This window comes from Dipteris shenzhenensis, chromosome 2 (assembly GCF_047967505.1).
Source record: "Dipteris shenzhenensis isolate YYH24624 ecotype China chromosome 2, Dip_SZ_1.0, whole genome shotgun sequence".
In the NCBI taxonomy this organism is placed as follows: Eukaryota; Viridiplantae; Streptophyta; class Polypodiopsida; order Gleicheniales; family Dipteridaceae; genus Dipteris; species Dipteris shenzhenensis.
In genome coordinates this window covers 56,106,832-56,125,617 of record NC_141597.1, presented here as the reverse complement: position 1 = coordinate 56,125,617, position 18,786 = coordinate 56,106,832, and the positions used below count along the sequence as shown (strand labels likewise).

The following is an 18,786-nucleotide window of genomic DNA, read 5'->3' as shown; positions in this document are numbered from 1 at the left end:
GCTTCTCCTGTCTGCATTGGACATTGAGAGGGGGTGTTAAGCCAGGCAATCTCCAATTCTCCAGGACCAGATAAACAGGTACAAACACCACTGGTGCCTCTCCAAATCCTGTCAAAGAAACCTCGAATCGGAGGCAAAAACCACAACCAAAGAAATGTCAAAAGCCCCGGTGCAGAGGAGAAACAAAATAAAAAATTATTTAAAAAAATGTTTTTTTCTGGTCTGACCAGATCTGGCCGACCAGATTGACCTGGTCGGTCAAATCTGACCAGGTCGGTCAACCTGCTGGTTGACCGACTTTTTCTGCCCCTTCCTATTTAAAGGGGGGGGGGGGGCTAGGTATTTATAAATCATCTCTCCTCCAGCTCCAGAGGTTCCTGCACACCCTGAGCCACTTCTGCCTCCTGGCTGCCTCCTCTGCTGCCTCAACTTCTGCCTCCTGGCTGCCTCCTCTGCTGCCCTCTTTTCTGCCCCAGATCTGCCCCTTCTTTCTGCTCAGATCTGTCCTCCTTTCTGCTCCAGATCTGTCCCCTTTTACAGCTACAGATCTGCCCTCTTTTCTGCCCCAGATCTGCCCCTCCTTTCTGCTCAGATCTGTCCTCCTTTCTGCTCCAGATCTGTTCCCTTTTTCAGCTCCAGATCTGCCCACTTTTCTGCTCCAGAACAGCCTTCCTTTCTGCTTCAGTTCTGCTCTCCTTTCTGCATCAGATCAGCTCCAACTTCTGCTCCAAGATCTGCCCTCAACTTCTGCTCCAGATCTACCTCCAACTTCCGCTCCAGATTCTGTTCTTTCTATTCCAAATCTGCAGCAACCCCTTCATCAGTTTGCTGTCTCAGATTTGGTTCAGTTCCAACTTGTGGAGCTAGTGCAGAAGTCCACTACAGTTGTCAGGACTGAAGTTTGTTTCCTCCAGAGCTTCTCTTCACTTGTACTAAGTTCCGTTTGTGATATATATATCTTCTTCAGCCATTGATTGTCTTCAGTATTGTTTTATTTGTCTCCAAGTATTTTCTTTATAGAGCAAAGCCAAGGGCAAGGGTAAGCTTGGCAAAGGCAAGCCCAAATCTGACAACGGAGCGGACTCTTCAGATGAAGACAACAAGAAGAAGAGAAAGAAAGAGAAGAAGTGCTTATACTATGATGTGCCAAGACATTTTGTGAAGGATTGCTAAAAGAAGAAGACTGATAGAAGAAGAAGGCTGCCAACTCGGAGTCAAACAATACAGCTCAATTGGTGGTGACAAAGGCTATCCTCTTGGTTCCCTTCAGTAGCCAAGCATATCACAAGTAGAATAACCCAACATCATGCCAAGCAATACATCCACACCAATCAAAGCCATCACTGAGTCCAAGGCTTGCCACTGCTTCCCCAGAAGAGAGTATCACATCCAGTGCCCCAATCCTCTTCCGAGCCAATGACAGGCCCCACCGTATGCAAGACATAGGGGTATTGAGGCTACAATCAAAGCAGTGGAGCACTACTTCTATCGGTCTTCTCTACGGAAGGATGTTGAGGCTTATGTTTGGAGGTGTAGTATGACAGGCAGAAGCAGCCCGGTTTACTTCAGCCTTTTCCTATACCAAATAGACCATGGCAGAGTATCGCTATGGATTTTGTTTTTTATCTCCCTCGCACTCCTTCTGGTCATGATGGCATATGGACTATAATTTGCAGATTTAGCAAGCAAGCTCACTTCATTCCAATGAGGAAGAAGACTACAACCAAGCAAATGGCAAAAGAATTCTTGAAGTGTATTTTCAAGTATCATGGAATGCCTGAGTCTATCGTGAGCGATAGAGATCCACGGATGACCAGTATGTTTTGGAGAGGTTTGTTTGATAACATGGGTACCTCACTGCTGTTTTCATCTCCATATCATCCACAGTCTCATGGCCAGTCACAAGAGGCGAATTCTACAGCGTTGGATTTGCTGCGTAGGTGTGTGTCTAAGCACAAAGCAAAATGGGAGCAGTATTTGCCGCTGATTGAGTATGCATACAACAACACAGTGCATTCTTCCACTAGTAAGGCACCATTTCAAATAGTGGAAAGTGGGAAAAAGGTTCCTCCTATTTTGCATACAAAAGAGAAGATATTTGTGGTTGATCAGTATGTGGAAGACTTGCGGACAGCGTATGAAAAGGTTAAGTAAGCCCTTCAACGCAGCCAGGATAAGCAGAAAAGAGCTGCAGATAAGCATCGCAGGAGCCTGGTCTTCAAGGAAGGTGACTGGGTATTGCTGCCTTTTCTTAAGACCCGTCTCAAAAGCAAGAAAGTGAAGGTAAAGCTGTATACCAAGCTGAATATGAAGTACTACGGGCCCTTTCAAGTTCACAATTAGTGTGCCTCACCCTCCAGCACTCGAACTGATGCAAAAACAGGTGCGCCTCACCTTGATTCACAGCTGCGTGCTAGCCTTAGACTGTTTCCACCAAGGAAAGTGAAAATCCTATGCTGTGATACCACAGAAACCGAACCAGAAACCCTAAAACGAACTGGTAATCAACCTTGAAGCCCTGAAAACAAATTACTCCTGCTAGAAATGCAGCTTGGATCTTCGATTCATAGCAAATAATCACCAAGATAGATTTCAAATTTCATAAATAACAAGGAAAAACAGCATCTGATAGCTTCATCTGACGAGGAGCTGCAATAGATTTCTTCTTGGAAGCAAAACAAACTGAGAGAGGGGGAGAAAGAATAGAAAACACACACACTAGGGCCCAGAAATAAGGGTTGGACCCCCCCGAAGGTCTTTATTGCAATAGAATAAAGTTTGTACAACTGGCTCATAAATGAGCAATAGGCTGAGTACAACTCTTGAATGAATCTAGGAGGCCTGGGGCTTTTTTTTATAGACTAGGCCTAGCAAAAAGCTAGGGCCTGCTTTCTAAAAACTACTTTTACCCAAAAAACCAAGCTTTTTAGGCTTTCTTTTTAAATCTGGTGCTTTTGTTGCCTTTTTTATCTCATTGTCCCTCCTTTTAAAGAGGCATCCCCTTGTCCATGCTTTTAGGCCTCGTGGGACTTGCTTTTGATCTAAGCGGCGGATCCTACCCTAGATAAGGAGATCCCCACATTGATTGTTGGTCGAATTCCAGCATTGAATAGATCCGTTGATAGATATATATGTCCATCAGTGATAGAAATGACATAAGTAGGGACTGTTTTTTGTGCTTTTCTCCCCACTCTTGGGTCCTTTTTGCACTCTCTTAGGTCCTGCACATTGCACAAATAGGTTCCAACACTTTAACCCATTAGAGGTTAGCGAAATGCACACATTCCTAGTTAATCCTAGTCCCTTGTGGGAGTCCCCACAGTTCTCTTTTACTAATGCAAAGCAAAAGTGAAACAAAGCTTTCTAGTAAAACAAAGTCAACTTTCTTGACCATCGTCAATGCAATAAAGATTCCTCTTTATGCCTTGGGAGACGTACCAATTTGGTGACATCTCTCTCTTGTATTTCTATTATTCCTGCTATCTAGTCCTTTAGTTTCCCTAGACTAGTCACCACTAGCAATCTTTAGTAGAAGTATTGTTTCACCATGTCGCTATCCAAACTGCACTCCAACACGCTACTAGTTGGACTCCAGCCAGCATTCTCCTTGCTTATAGCCTAACGTTGCAACCTACTCGTTTACAGCTTTGCGCTGTCAAGGCAATCAATCTCTTATATTGCAATGCATGCACTTGTGTAAATCTATTACTTCTAGCTATATACGTGAAAGGAGATGTACATTAGAGGGGATATGAATTTTCTCAATTCCTTGCTCTTTTATAGTCTGCTAGAAGCAACATGAAAGGATTCGATATTTATTCAATGCATTTACACCATGGTTGTGTAAGACACGTTAAGACACGACACGTCAGACACACTTCAGACACGAGTGTCTAAAGTGTCTTAAAGATAAGACATGTCATTGTGGTTGTAATAATAAATATTTAACTAATATATGTATACAAGTGTGTACAACTTGCTAGCATTAGCTAGTTGCTAGACTCTAGAAGTACAATAAGCTACAATCAAACAAGGCAACAAGTAACAATGCACTCATACAATGTAGTTAAGAGTCATGACTTGTCACTCTAGACTTAGAAGTTAAAGTTAAGACTCACAACTCAAGAGCTTGCAAGTTAAAAAGTCATGACTCAAGAGCTTGCAAGTCACGACTCACAATTTTAAAGGAAGACGCGAGTGTCTTAACAACCATGATTTACACTCCCAATATTAGAATCGAAGAAGCAGATGCACACACACGAGCAAGAAGGAAGCTTGTCAATGCATTATGAAATGTCAAAAGGTTGTCCAGTACAACTCCAAAATGAGGTCATAGAAAGAACTAACCCTTAGGGGAAAAACCCTCCTAATTAGAGGTAAAAAGTGCCCCAAGGGGTGTTCACACCACATTACTCAACATCCAACAAAAAGGGCATACTCTTTCACAAGTGTCCAAAGGTTGAAAAGGAATACATCGCCATTCATGAAACATATGTGAACTTCTTTGCTAATGGATGGAAGTATATATAAGTGGCTCTGTAAATCGACACGTATGTAACAGCATGCCTGAACTTTTTTATTATGTACACACTTTTGCTGAATAAATGAATGTGTGTGGACTGGGTTGCGTGCTTGGAAGTGTGTGCTTTATACATGCTTGGATAATTGCAAGCATGCGCATATATAAAGGTGTTTATGTTTTGACCTCAACATTATTACTTTCCACGTTCACAGTTGCTCATCTGTGCAGAAATACTCGTTCAACTTGAAACACAAACCTGTGCAGGATCAATTTCAAATGAGTGCAATTCTTTTTCTTCTGCAGCAGCAGCAAGATCAACCTCAGCAAGAAATTCTTGATGTGTTTCATCAGCTTCAGTGCGAGCTTTGCTTATGCTGAAGCTGAGGCCCGACTGATCTCCATCAACGAGCTGTCACCAATAAACAAGAATGGCCCAATCAACCAAAGGGATGCCGATGAGAACATTAACCCAAGAGGTCTTTCCATTAATTCCTATCTTTGAACATGTAGTATCCATGCCACCTTACACAAAATCAGAGCTAAGTAGGATGCAATATCATGATCAATATCTATCATGACTAGATCAAATAATATCATTCTGGAGACAACAGCCTCTGCAACAATAGTTGGAAACTAAATGCACAACGAAGGCAAGAATAAGACCAAAATCAAACACCTGGAAAATAGCATAGCAAGGAGGGTTCCAAAAACGTGTAATGGCCAGCTTATTGTTTCATATTTTCCTTTGGCGAAATACTGCTTTTCCAATCAATGATGTGATGGATACCTGATTGGAAACTATCTTTGCACGAGCAATAACATCGTCTCTTAACAAAGTTTGCAAAACCTGAAACAGCCAAACAAATCATTGGCCAGCGTACATTGGCAACATAATATTTATTAACTGCATGTTTCAATTAAGACTCTGCATAAGTCTACAATTTACAAATTTAAAAACACATGAATTGAATACAGACTGCAAAACTGCCCTAGTTTATGGTTGAGTTCTCAAATTTCTATGCAACACAAGCCCAAATTTTACAATGATGCATAAATGCACATACAAGAACTGGCAAAAAGCAATATCAGCATGGCTGTCATGCAACCCATGCCCTGCTTGGCTATTGACAGCAGAAGAAGAGAGAGAGAGAGAGAGAGAGAGAGAGAGAGATCTATTAACATCCTCGGGAGGCCTCATGGGCCTATGGAACAATCTACACCAAATGGAAAAAGCAAAGAGAGAGAGAGAGAGAGAGAGAGAGAGAGAGAGAGAGAGAGAGAGATCACACGACACCATCACTAGGTGCACAAAGAGCATCTTTTGAATGCTAAGTAAGGTAAAGACCTCAAGTGATGCCCTAAAAATGAATGGCTGCATACATCTACTGCTGCTCCTGCTTTTGTTGGCATTCTGCAGCTGTTGAAGGAGACCTGAGAGCTTCCAAGGAAGGCCCAAGTGTTTTCTGCTAAACAAGAGTGAAGTGCCCCAACATCAACTTCCTGTAATTAAACTCAATAGGGCTCGACCTGATTGATATGGGTGTCTAGCATCTGCCATGGTGTTACATCCCTAACAGGGCTAATCTAACCATGATCGGATAATCTAGGGTTAGGGCCAGACTAACCTAAGATCTAAATTGGATCTAGAATTATTGGTAAACTAATCGCAAATTGGCCATGGCCAAGGCTAAGGCTAGACTAACTTGGTATCAGAAATAGGCAAAGGGTTAGGGCATAGTCTAACCGAGTTTAGAGAGCTAGCTAGATAAGGTTTCCATCCCGTGAATAAAGCTGATCCAAGAAAGGCAAATCTAATTCAAGAGAAGCAAGCTACTTTGGAAAAAGATAGGCTTTGAGGAAGAGAAGAGGCCTTTGTGGACAATGAGAGCCTTAAAGGATGGCTGCTCAAGATAGCCAAGACTTCTCTTATAAATACAAGCCACGGGAGGAGACCGGTGTTTCTAGGGACATGGACCTGTTGGAACTTGGTATACACCTCAAGCCCAAGGGGTGGTTCTGAAAGAGTGAACCTATATGGCTAGGAAGTGAGCTTGCTAGCTCAACCCTGAGAATTTGGTTACTCTGTGTGTGTGTGTGTGTGCGCGCGCGCGCACGGATTTTAGATTGATGTAATCTTTCAACTTACCAGTTTTCTGGGATAGCTATCTTCTTGTAATATAAAGCATTCAAAGTTTTCACTTTAAAAAAATGTATGTGTCTGTGTGTGTGTGTGTGTGTGTGTGTGTAGCTGTACATTGATCTCATGTTAATAATATAGTTACTGGTTTCACCAAAAAAAAAGTGTGTGTAGCTGTACGGGAGAAGCTACACAGGAGCTGTACGAGAGAGGCTACACATGACTTGTACGGAAGATTTGCGCAGGAGCTGTACGGAAGGGCTACACAGGAGCTGTTCGGGAGAGGCTACGCAGGAGTTGTACGGAAGGGCTATGCAGAGGTTACACAGGCCCGTTTTGCCTTCCGTACTGCTGACGTTTACCCTGACGGCCTGCCTTGCGTCCTCCTTTTCCTGCCTCAGCTGCCTGTTTTGGTCCGTACTGTACGGATTTCAGCCGTACAGTCCCGTACTGTTGTACGGACCTGTCTCGGGTTTTGTGCAGCTAGTCTCTCAGCCACCCTTTTTCTGCTGTTTTCGTCTTCCCTCATCATATCTGTGTGTTGTGTGTGAGTTTTGAGGGTGTTTTTTGGGGCTTTTGTCGCTCTTTTCTTCTTCTCTTGGGTCTTGTACTTTTCTGCTGTTCGACTCTTTTCCTAACAGCCTCTATCTATATTCTTTCTCTATCCCTACACCTTTTAGTCTTGTTTCCTCTTTGTTATATAGACCTCTTGCGGGCTTTTCTTTGTCATCTCTACTTATACAGGAGTTATGGCTACCACAAAGATTTACACCCATAAGAAACAAAAGCAAGTTATGGGTCAGGATGACCCCCTTCATGACGCTCAACTTGTCTATGAGGTGATGCATGAGGGATTTGAAGACACTTGAAAGAGTTGGAAGGACCCGTTCCCACCACGGGCATCATGGTGGAGGTGGATGATATTTTTTATCATGTTAAGGAATATGCCAAGCATGCCATTATCATCTTTTTTCCAGGACGTATGCCAGCTGCTGCAGATGTTGGTAACTGGTTGACTAGAACCCTGGGTGGTTGGTATGTCAAAAAAGTTCATTATGCAGCAAAGGGCTTTTTTGAAGTGATCATGGCAGATGAAGAGCATAGACAGATTTTATTGGAGCACTCTCCTCTTTTCTATGGGCAGCAGATGGTTCACGTGTTGCCCTGGTCACCTACCAGAGATTATCAGGCATTGATCAGACACAGATGCCCTCTCTGGGTGGAAGTTGTGGATTTCCCTCAATGTCTGGCTTCTCTTTTGCAAAAAATTGCAGCCTCTCTTTGCAAAGTGGTTTGCCCACCACGGTCAAATGGCAATTCAAATAGATTTTGCATTTTGTGGGATACATACAATCCAACCCCAGACTCTTATTCGGTCACAGTGAATAATGTTTCAATGGACAGTTCCTTTTATAAATTGAAATGGGGTCTCTTTGGAGGTGCTTGCTTTGAATGCAAGAAGTTCGGGCATATGGCTTCACAATGCCCTTCACGTGCTCCCAAAATGCCATTGCAGGCTCAATTGTCACCGCCTCCGAGCAAGAATTCTAATGCCTCCTCTGTGATGAAGCCTAAGGGGGTAAAACAGTTTTTTTTGTCCAGGACAAAGGGAAAGCACCGGTTGCTTCGAATGGTCATGCTACTCTTTCTGTCCCTTCGGCCTCTCATCCTCAAGCGAAGGAAAAAATTTTGAATAATGCTTGACAAGCCCCAAGAAAAGTCGTCTCACCTAGAAGACCTTTGCCTTCCCGAACTTGGAATGGTGCCTCCTCTCAGGGCAAAACACTAGCCGAAAACTCTGGCATTGGTTTGACTTGGGCTGCGGTGACTGCCAATCGTACCCTCTTTCCAGAAGAAGAAGTTGCTGCCCCATTGTCTTCTCCTCGGGCTAACTTTTCTTCTCAGGGCCGAGGCCCGGATACTGAGGTGGAAATGCACACATAGAAGGCCTTTTGGCTGTTGTACATACCTGTCCTATATCTATAAATATGCTTGATCATCTCAAATGTGTCACTTTGAATGTACAGGGTTTGTGTGATGGTCGAAAATGGAAACTAGTCTGGCTGTATATACGCCAATTGCAGCCTGATATAGTGGCTTTACAAGAGCATAATCAGCATATGTATGCTGGTAAATCTGGACATTTTGCTGGTTATGGCATTTTCTATGCTGGAGAGCACTGTTTCTCTGGGGTAGCCTTTTTGGTTAAGCATGATCTTCACCCTATTGTGGCCTTCAATGATCACCATGGTCGATGGATGATCATACAATGCCTTGTTCAAGGCAACATCTTTGAATTTGCATCAGTATATGCTCCTCAATCCTCCGAGAATTGAGCTTTAATTTGGGATGCTGTGGATAAATATCCCTGGCGGCATTTTACTTTTATCTGTGGTGATTTCAATAATGCCCCACAACCGGGAGATAATACCTCGGGCCACTCTCACATGTTGGCTTCTGAAAAGCAGGCATGGTTTGATTTTTTGCTTCAGTTGTCTTTGGTTGATCTTTGGAAGGAATTACAACCCATGCTTACGGGCTATACCTTTCAGCATAATGCTCAATCTTCATATCAGGCACGCTTGGACAGATGGTATTGGGTTGATCCGCAGCATTCTGATGCCTTCACTTGTCAGCTTTGGATTGACCATGCTTTCACATATTCTGATCATGCTCCTCTTTGGCTGAGGCTCTCTTTGCATGACTTTCCAAATGATAGATTGGCTTGCAGACGCCTTTTGCTGATAATAATGGTTACCTTGACCATGCTGATTTTAAAGCCATGGTTTTTTATGCCATTCAACCTCTTTCTCATCAGATGCACATTGATCTGGATTATGCATGGCAAGCTTTTGTTCCAAGAATGCAAGCAGTTATTCGGGATTATGGTAAATCCTACATGCAAGCCACACGGGAGACCATGAAGCATGCCAAATACACTTGCCAAAGTTTAACTGAACTCGGTCATCTTCGGACTTTGTCCTCAAAAGAAAGCATGCTATTATGTCAGACTTAATTTTGTCTCCAATCAAATGATCAAAGAAAGCTTGCTAAATGGGAGACCCGATCTCAGCAAAGGGCTTTTTTGCATAAAGGTTTCTCTTCCAAGCAATTCTTTAAAAGTTTGCATTACAAAAGACAGGCTGCTAATATTTGTCGGATCCGGATGCCTCATGGTTCTTGGTCCTCATCTCACTCAGAACTTGTTGCTTTTTGTGTGCAGCACTTTTCATCTCATTTTGGGCATGTGGGCATTCTTTCTCCTCGGGTTGTCTCTGCTCGCCAACTTCTTTTACAGCATGTCCATCCAATTCTCTCTGATGCTCAGGCTTTGGAATTGGAAATTCCTTTCACTGAAAGAGAATTGTCAGATGTTGTTAAATCCTATGGCACATGGAAATCTCCAGGATGGGATGGTCTCACTGTGGAAATTTTTCTTGCCTTTTGGGATATCCTCAAGCTTACTTTGCTGCAAATGGTTGATTCAGCATGGGAAAATCAGCAAATGCCTATGTCATGAAAAAAAGGACTCGTCAAACTCCTTCCAAAAAGCAGCTATGTGATTCGCTCACTGATTGGAGACCAATAACGCTCATGCCAGTCATTTACAAGATCATAGCCAAAATGGTTGTTGATCGTATTAAAGGTTATTTGCATGATGGGTTGCATCCTTCGCAATATGGCTTCGTTCCCCGTAGGCATATCACATATAATATTGCCAATGCTTATATTGGGATTGAATATGCCAAATACAAGCAACAAGATGTTATGTTCTTACAGGTGCATATTGCAAAAGCCTTTGATACAGTTCAATGGGAATTCATCTCGCAAACAATGTGAGCTTTGGGGTTTGGAACAAAAATGCAGCAGATTATTTACTGGCTTTACAGGGACAGCGATGTAGCTTGCATTCTTTCTGGAGATCTCTCTGATGAGTGGACTCTTCATTGTTCGGTCCGTCAGGGATGTCCCCTTAGTGCTTTATTGTATGCCATTGCTACTCATTCTATGCTGCAATATATTGATCATCTCGTGGCTACAAGCTCCCTTCATGGTTTGGAATTGGATGCAAGCCTATGCTGATGATTCTTTCTTTACCCTGAAGAATATGCAAAATGATCTTTCTGCTTTGATGCAGGCTCTCTCTATTTATGGTTCCACAGCTGGTCTTCATGTAAATTTTCAAAAGTCTAAGCTGCTCCCATTGCATTCTAAAGACTGGCATAGTCTTCTGTGGCCCGGGGAAATCATTCCACACACTCAGATTGTTCGTCATCTCGGTTACCCTTTGGGGTGGGGTCTTACTCGTCGTCAACAAACTGATTGGGTAATGGTCAAGCTTCGGAAAAAGCTAGAGTATTGGAAATTGACAACCTGGCCTTTGCATGTTCGGCTTCGGATAGTACAGTCCATTCTTGTGGCTTATATTCAATTTTATTTGCCATTGATCCTGTTCACCAAGGCAGATCTTACTTCTTTCATTTCTGCCATTATAAAAATCTTTTGGCGTTCCGAACATGGCAGAAAGAGTCTCAGGCTGCTTTCAGTGCATCAAATTTGTTCTCCTAAGATGCATGGTGGTTTGAACATCACGAATATCTAGGTGCACATCCTTGCTCACAGGGGGAAAAATGTTGCTGCAATTTCTACAAGGTGATCAGCCTTGGGCTCTTATGATTAGATCTCTGGTCACACATATCAGTCTTTCTGCCTTTGGTCACTGGCAAATCAATTACTGGGATTTCTTATTTGGTCACATCCATGGCACTTTGCCTGGCTGCCCTTTGGTCTCCCGTTTGCTTCTTGATTGGAAGCACGTCCTCTCTCATCTGGAATGGCATGGTCGACAGTCCTTGCTGGGTAATTCTTTGCAAGCTAAAAGCATTCACTGGTCGACAGTTTTTCAGTCTCCACTGGCTTTACAGGAACCTCACCGTTCCTACTTTGTTTCTTTTAAGGGCATCACTTCTGTTGCTGATGTTATTCATGATGATGGCTCTATCCTACCTTTTTCTCTGACAGCTACACGGTATGACTTGGGCTCTCATTATCGTGCTTTGTGGCAACAAATTGCTTATATGCTTTCGCCTTTTGTTCCGATTCCTCCTTTGGAACTTCAGGACAGGTTGGAGGATTGGACTTTGACTTCCCCAGGGTCCTCTTCTCACCCTTTGAGGCTATCTCAAATTACGATGCCTGCATTGTATAAAATCCTTTTGCCTCAACCTTGGGTTTTAGAGAAAGGCAATTCTATTTGGCGAATGCATCGCCCAGCCAAGTGGTGGAGAAAGAGATTACAGCAGCTTTGGGCCTACAAAACTCCTCTTCGCCAACAGGTTTTCTTCTGGCGAGTGCTTCTGGGCATTTTTCCATCTGGACACATATTGGCTCGTAGACACATTGCTCTTGCTCATTGCCACAGATGTTTGAGTTCTCAAGAGACTGTGCCTCATTTATTCTGGTTTTGTCCATGTTCTCGTGAGTTCATTGATCTTCTTCGGCAGCGCCTACGAGCGAGATTCCCGACTCTTCCTTTTGGGAAGTCTTTCTGGCTCTTTGGTTTTCATCCACCCAGACCGGAGTTTCATCTTTTCTTTGTTTGGGTTCGCTATTGGGCACTCTGGACTTAACAAACAGACAGGAATTGTAAAGTCTTTAGTGATTTTCCTTGTTTGGCTTTTTTAAGCGTTCTCTGCAACAATCCTTCTTTAAGTGCTTGCAAACGCACTGCATAGATCATGATGTATATCTCATGTAATTTTGGCTGCCTCGTTTTGAGGTCGCTACTCTTGTAATATAATCAATCGAAAGTTTTCACTTAAAAAAAAAATTGTGTGTGTGTGTGTGTGTGTGTGTGTGTGTGTGTGTTGTGTGTTTGTTTTTTTGGTTGCAGAAAAAAGAACCTTCTATGCACCCTTGAAGTCAGCTTCCTATGGAGTTGTTGAAGGTGAATACAATAGAGGAAACCAACTATTAGCCAAGTCGGGTTCCAGCGCACTGCCAAGGGTCCCTCTGGAACCGGGGCTAACAGCCAGGGTGGTGGTCTATACATCCAGCGAATACCTCTCGCAGATAGAGTGTAGAATATGCCTGCAGGCCAAGCCTTGCAGAAAAGCTCCCGCCTCTGAATGGTCACAAGTGAACCTGGGATACCGCGCTCCCAAATGGCTCGCAGGGTAAAGATAATATCCTACCAGATGGCAACGAGTGTAGCCGTTGAAGGGACCTGCTGGCCTCCCATCACTTGACTACATTTGGTGACCCAAATGTGCTAGGTAATAATGCTAGCCACAGTCCCCCTCACACTGTCCTCCATGGAAACCATCAAGCGAACACGCAAAGGAGGAACTGTGTCCTCAATCTCACTCCGAGAAACCTCTTGGCCTCTAATCCTATACCCACAGGTTACTTCATGTTGCTTGCATCTATCTATGGTTAGATAGGATCCTAACTCAAGGTGATTATCTAAGGATAGGACCTGAAATTGATATCATAGCACACCTTGAGATTGGAGAGAATCCTACTAGTCTAGTTTAAAGAGCTAGATGAAGGCGTGGCTCTTCAAATTGAGAACTTGCTGTGTGTTTAAGACCAAAGGCATAGTGAGCTTCCATGGGTAGATCATTAAAGCTTGCAGAGACATGCAAAGTAGATTTATGCACAACCTACGACCTGGAGTGAGGAGGACAATTCATGAGCTTGGTACAGGCTAGAGTGCAAGGGACCATCAACAGTTTGAACTTTCCGGCTTGGCAATGAGGAATAGTTTTTATTTTGGAACAAAAGACTATTCCTTTTGTTAGTCATTGAGAAGATGAGCTAGTGTCTTTTCCATTAGCATTATCAAGAAGTTTACATGTTGGTGGTGAGAATGCTTGTTGCATCCACTAGCAAAGAGGGATGTCAACAAGCCTTGCACCTAGCCAAAGAATCTCGATAGAGCTCGAATTTCCTCATCTCTTCCTCATGTAAGGTCTTCCTTCAGAAACTCCTCATTCAAAGTCTCTCTAGAATCCTCCCCCTAGTTCAACAATTGTCACTTGGCCTTTTGATTTGGTGCCATGTCTCCGTGAGACCCTTCAATTAAAGCCCTCCCATGGGCTTCTCTTGCAAATCAAAGGATCCTGATGTAGCATTTCCTTCCCCTTAAGAATGGTATACATCCTCGAAAACAAAATTGAGAAATCTCCTCTAAAGATTGCTTACCCTTTCCCATTTTGAACTCTCTTTAGGTCTATCTTTCCACTTTTCTTGATGTATTATATGTCTTGTTCTTTTTTCTTGTCTAAGAGTTAGCTCTTGATTGTAGGAGGCTCCACAGACCTACCCCAATTGGGGGCTACCTATTGCACAATCCTACCAACAGATCCACCTACTTCCTTCTTCAAATGAAATGGAGTTTCTATTTCTGTAGAGATCTCGGAGATGCGCGATGGATCTTCAGATATTCACCTAGCCCTAACTACTAGATTTTAGGGGTTGGTGAGACGATGGTGGCAGCCAGTGGAGGAGATTCCTACCCACCTTGGAGAACCTATATCTGTTTCAGCAAAAGGGTTCCAAAACAAAATCGAGATCCTGCTGCAGTAGATAAGCCATTTTGGTGTACACTCTTCTCCGTTCAGCTAGCTTGCTGCCCACAGTGGACTTCTAGCTTGTATTGAGGGTTTCCTCCCTCCATTCCCCTTCTTGAGTAATAAAGTTGCATTTCTAGTCTATACCTGTATTCGTTAAATGATTTTTAGGTTCTTGAAAGCATCTGTGAGTGTGTGTTTTAGTCGGAGCGCACATCATTGGTAGCTCTGTTTGGAGCTAAGTCTTCTCATTTCCTCCACAGTCCACTCCTACTATCTCCTCACTGAAGTTCTCTCCCTCTTTCCATAGACTCTCTCTTCCCTTTTGAGTCCATAATGTCTCCCAAGAAGGCTGCAGTTGTAGTTCATCAAGAGCTCAATGAATTGAGGAAGGAGCATGCAATGCTTTATCTAGCCACCATCAAACTTTGCAGTGGTGAGACTCAATCCAAAGTATTGTCCAGAAAGGACTCCACACTTCCATCACTACATGGGGATGAAGTGGTCCAAGCCATACCGAAGCAATTCATACAACTTGGCTAGAAAGAAAGGATGCTACATACATGGCAATTCTTTATGGTTGCAAAGAGTTGAGAGGAAACAATCCAACAAATTAGGAGGTTTCAACAAATCCGCTCCATGTATCTAACACTCATCATCATCAAAGGGATTCATTGCTCATCACTAAGGGCCAGATGATGCAGAGTTTGGTTTCATTTTTGCTTGACAATGGCAGTCATAAAAGTTTGGTCAATGCCAAACTTGTGAAAAAGCTTCATCTGCCTACTCAAGCTCATCCTCATCCATACGCGCTGTCATGGATGAACAAAGGTCCATCTTTGAAGGTTATTGAACAATGTCTTGTCAAGTTTGATATGGTGATTTCAAGATCAAGTCCTTTGTGATGTGGTACCCATAGATTGTGGGGACATTATTTTGGGCAAGCCTTACCAATATGACAGGTCAGTAGTACTATATGGCTAAGGAGAACCTCTACAAGTTTGTCAAAGATGGAAGGGCATTTTCCCTTCATCGCAGCAACAATCAACATCAAAATCTATGTACCATTGTAAGACTAGAATTGTCCAATCATACAGATTTAGATTTTTTGCTGTTCTAAAGTCCAAAAATCTACACAGAAAATAAAAGAGAGAACGAAAGAGAAGAAAAAAAGAGGTAACAAAAACTTTTTTAAAAAACAAAAGGAAGACATACTTAGCAAGCAAAGCAACACTTATGTCATTATCAGTGCCCAAGCATAAGCAGCTATATTGGGTTTCTAAAGACCCGCAGAGTCTCTTATCTCTGCCACGCAATGTTGTACCCTCCCAGGAAAGCCAAAATCTTTCATATCTTGCTACTGTACAATTGCCCAGATTCAGCATCTCCCCCTGATACAATCTTTGCTGTATCCTTGCCTTCTACAGATGCATACCCTGCACACTCTGCTGTCTACCCTGCTAAACATCTACTCCAGCATATATTCCAGCCTCTGCTGTACCCTCTGCAGCAGCAGCCACCTCTGTTGTACCCTCAGCCACCTCTGATGTAACCTCTGCAGCAACCATTACTCCACCTTCTGTTCCAGCCTCTGTTCCATCTGCTCTTCATTCTTTGATGCAGAGGTTCCCATCTGTTTGGCAGCCTCCACATATCAGTGGAGCATGTCATTGACTTGATTCCAAGGTCATCTCTCCCCAACAGACCTCTCTAAAAGAGCAGCCCCTTAAAATTACTGGACCTTGGCTACATCAAGCCATCCCCCTCTTCCTATGCATCCCCTGTCATCTTGGTTCCTAAATCTGATGGGTCTTATACACTCTACATTGATTATAGAGCCTTTTGTATGGCGCATGAATGTGGCTGAGCTATGTCACTTATGTTACTGCCTGACATTTATAGCCCCCGGGCCCCCCCCATATGATGACAATACCCAAGAAATGAAAGAAAGAACCATAGGAGATGGCACACAATAGAATGAAAGGCATTAGGGGTTAGTAATGTGGAAGGGGATCAAAAGAGTAGCAAAAGTGTGGAAAGAAAGAAAGAGAATCCCAGAGGAAAGTGCTGGAGAAGAATGGGTGAGAAAGAGAGAGAGAGAGAGAGAGAGAGAAGGAGAAGCAAGACATGAAGCTAAGCAGATGTGTGTGTGTGAGTGTGTGTGTGTATGAGAGAGAGAGAGAGAGAGAGAGAGAGAGACAAACACACACACATGCATGTATGTGAGTGAGCATGGATGCATGTACATACATACATATGTATCTCTTTATGTGCGTACCCATGCATGTGGATGTATGTATGTAAGCATGCATGCATGTTACATATAACAGCAAAGCCTATCACCGTTCCCAACAATAATGATGTTTAGCAAGCCACAACACCATGCCATGGAAAGAGGCATGGCATATCAAGATATATAGCAAATAAATAGCAAGAAAAAAAAGACGCTAGTAGCATCTCACAATCACATATACTTCCAAGACGTTTAGAGGGCCCCTACCTCGGGGTAAGGAGACTCCACAAAATATCGATTCTTCTTCAAAACAAGCTTCACTTTTCCATAATTCAAGGTTGAATCACGTATAAAATCCATTATTTCTTTAGAAAGCCTCGTCTTCGAGAGTCTATCCAGTACAGTGATGATAGTTTCTGTCTCCAAACCCACAGAAACTGCAGCGTAAAGTGAGTGGGGTGTCAAGTTGTACTCGTGAAGACTTTCTGGTCTGCAAAGATTGTCAAATCCAGAAGTAAGATAATAACCTAATTCTTAAATTGAGAAGTTAGCAGCACCTTAGTCGGAAAGTAGCAAGCCGTAGAGTGCGGTAAAGGATTACCTGCACACAGGCTCTGCAATGGCAATGAGGAAATCATAGGCTTGCTTATAGAGCTGCGAAAATGTTTCCAGGAAAATTCGACCATCAGCGCATACCCAAAGGGGCCTATTGAAATGATCGGACTTAAGCTCCAGTTGGCTGAAATCTCTCTTCTTTCCTTCATCATCTGGCATACAAGTACATTATATTAATCACCCTACTTACTAGGATTACTAAATATGACATTAACAGCTATATCGTGTCTCTCTCTGTCAATCAAACATTCATAGGATCTATCAAGGAATAACCTTGAAAAGTTTCTTCGTATTCTTCAGTGTAAATAACCTCCTCTGTATCCTCCTCCTCCACGTCCGTTGAATCAGCTTTTTGACGGTGCTTTACCTGTAACAACACGAAGCTATATTTCATACCTCCATAAAGAGTATTAATACATGCAACCGCTAAATGAAGATGTATTTGAACCTAAACTTCTTGTTTTAATACGTGCAACCAACAGAAGTCGATTAAAAGCAGACCATCTTAGAACGCCTTGACTTCTCACTTGCCCTGCCTTTTCCCCCTGCAATCAAGAACAAGGTGAACTACGTTCAGTAGGCGTGCCCCAGCGCCTGAAAAAAAACGATGCCTGCTCTGGGTGTAAGGAAATCATCGATTACAAACAAGCTCCTCTTGCAACCTTCACAATTGTGAGACCTTTGTGCAGCTACTGTATCCCAGTAACATTATAATACGTTCAATCTTTGTGCGAGGCCTCGTTTCCAACTTGTCCTTCCTTGTTCTCTGGGCTCTACTCATGGATGCCCTCGTGTTTGCAGAAGGTGTAGTAAATCGAACTTCAGGCCAACTTTGCCTAGTTGCTTGTGCATCGTTTAAGAAACGCTTCAGAAGACAATTGCATTCGGCTCCAAATCAATCCTTACATAAGTATTACGCTCCGGTGGATTGTTGAAGGTAGATGGTACAGCTCCAACACCGATCCTCAAACCGTTAAAGCTGCACTCGCATTGGCCTTCCAGAAACCATGAGCAAGAGCAAAAAATTCCCAGCCCAATCACCTACCTCAATACACGGATGGAACAGGGAGAAGTTCTGTTGGACAATCAAATGTTTAGAAATACCGCACAAGCAGGACATATATATATATATACACACACACATACATACATATATGTGTGTGTGAAGCAAAGCTGGATTTCACTATTAAAAAAAATGTGTAGCAAAGCTGGCACTGGTGGTGAAGTTGGATGCGAGAGTTGAGTAAAAGTGTTTGTGTGACACTAAGGAGATGTGATTGCATATTTGGGTGTTTGTGTGCCGATCCTGAGTTCAAGCTCCAGGGGCAGCTTAGGATTCTATCTTGATTACCCCTGTATGGGGACATTTTTGGTACTTCAATTTCAGTACCAAAACAAGCTATAAATGATGGCAATCATTCATAAGGCCTGCCCAAGATCCAAAATAAGGAAAACAAGGTAAATTATATTCACCGAGCCTGCCCTAAGTCTATCTTAAATTTGGATCGAAGTGCACGTATAAATAATTGAATGGTCACTCCAGTAGGCAAAGTTTGTTCCATACCAATTGTCTTCAGTTTTTGCATTAGTCCAAATGTGATCTAAAGTGGATCCATATATTGTTGTCGGAACGTTAATGTGTTGTTTCATTTGATGTTGTCCCATGAAGTCATTTAGAGTTGATAGTTCTTTTGTTTTCTTTTGG

The 18,786-nt window shown here is 42.9% G+C and overlaps 1 protein-coding gene across 2 annotated transcripts in view; it reads right to left on the bottom strand.

Annotated features, from left to right (window-relative positions):
• Positions 1-18,200, bottom strand: part of LOC147905008 (general transcription and DNA repair factor IIH helicase/translocase subunit XPB1-like) — a 38,018-nt gene extending 19,818 nt beyond the window's left edge. The window contains exons 1-7 of one of the 2 annotated variants that reach the window (XM_087389313.1): positions 17,988-18,200; positions 17,583-17,626; positions 17,355-17,448; positions 17,068-17,233; positions 16,734-16,956; positions 5,310-5,369; positions 4,779-4,931 (exon numbers count right to left, since the gene is read on the bottom strand). In XM_087389313.1, coding sequence (XP_087245439.1) covers positions 4,779-4,931; positions 5,310-5,369; positions 16,734-16,956; positions 17,068-17,233; positions 17,355-17,448; positions 17,583-17,585 — 699 coding nt within the window. In that variant the 5' untranslated portion in view covers positions 17,586-17,626; positions 17,988-18,200. Of the gene's footprint in view, positions 1-4,778; positions 4,932-5,309; positions 5,370-16,733; positions 16,957-17,067; positions 17,234-17,354; positions 17,449-17,582; positions 17,627-17,760; positions 17,918-17,987 lie in introns of those variants that run through there. The other variant, XM_087389320.1, reaches the window with a different exon arrangement.
• Positions 18,201-18,786: the final 586 nt, after the last annotated feature.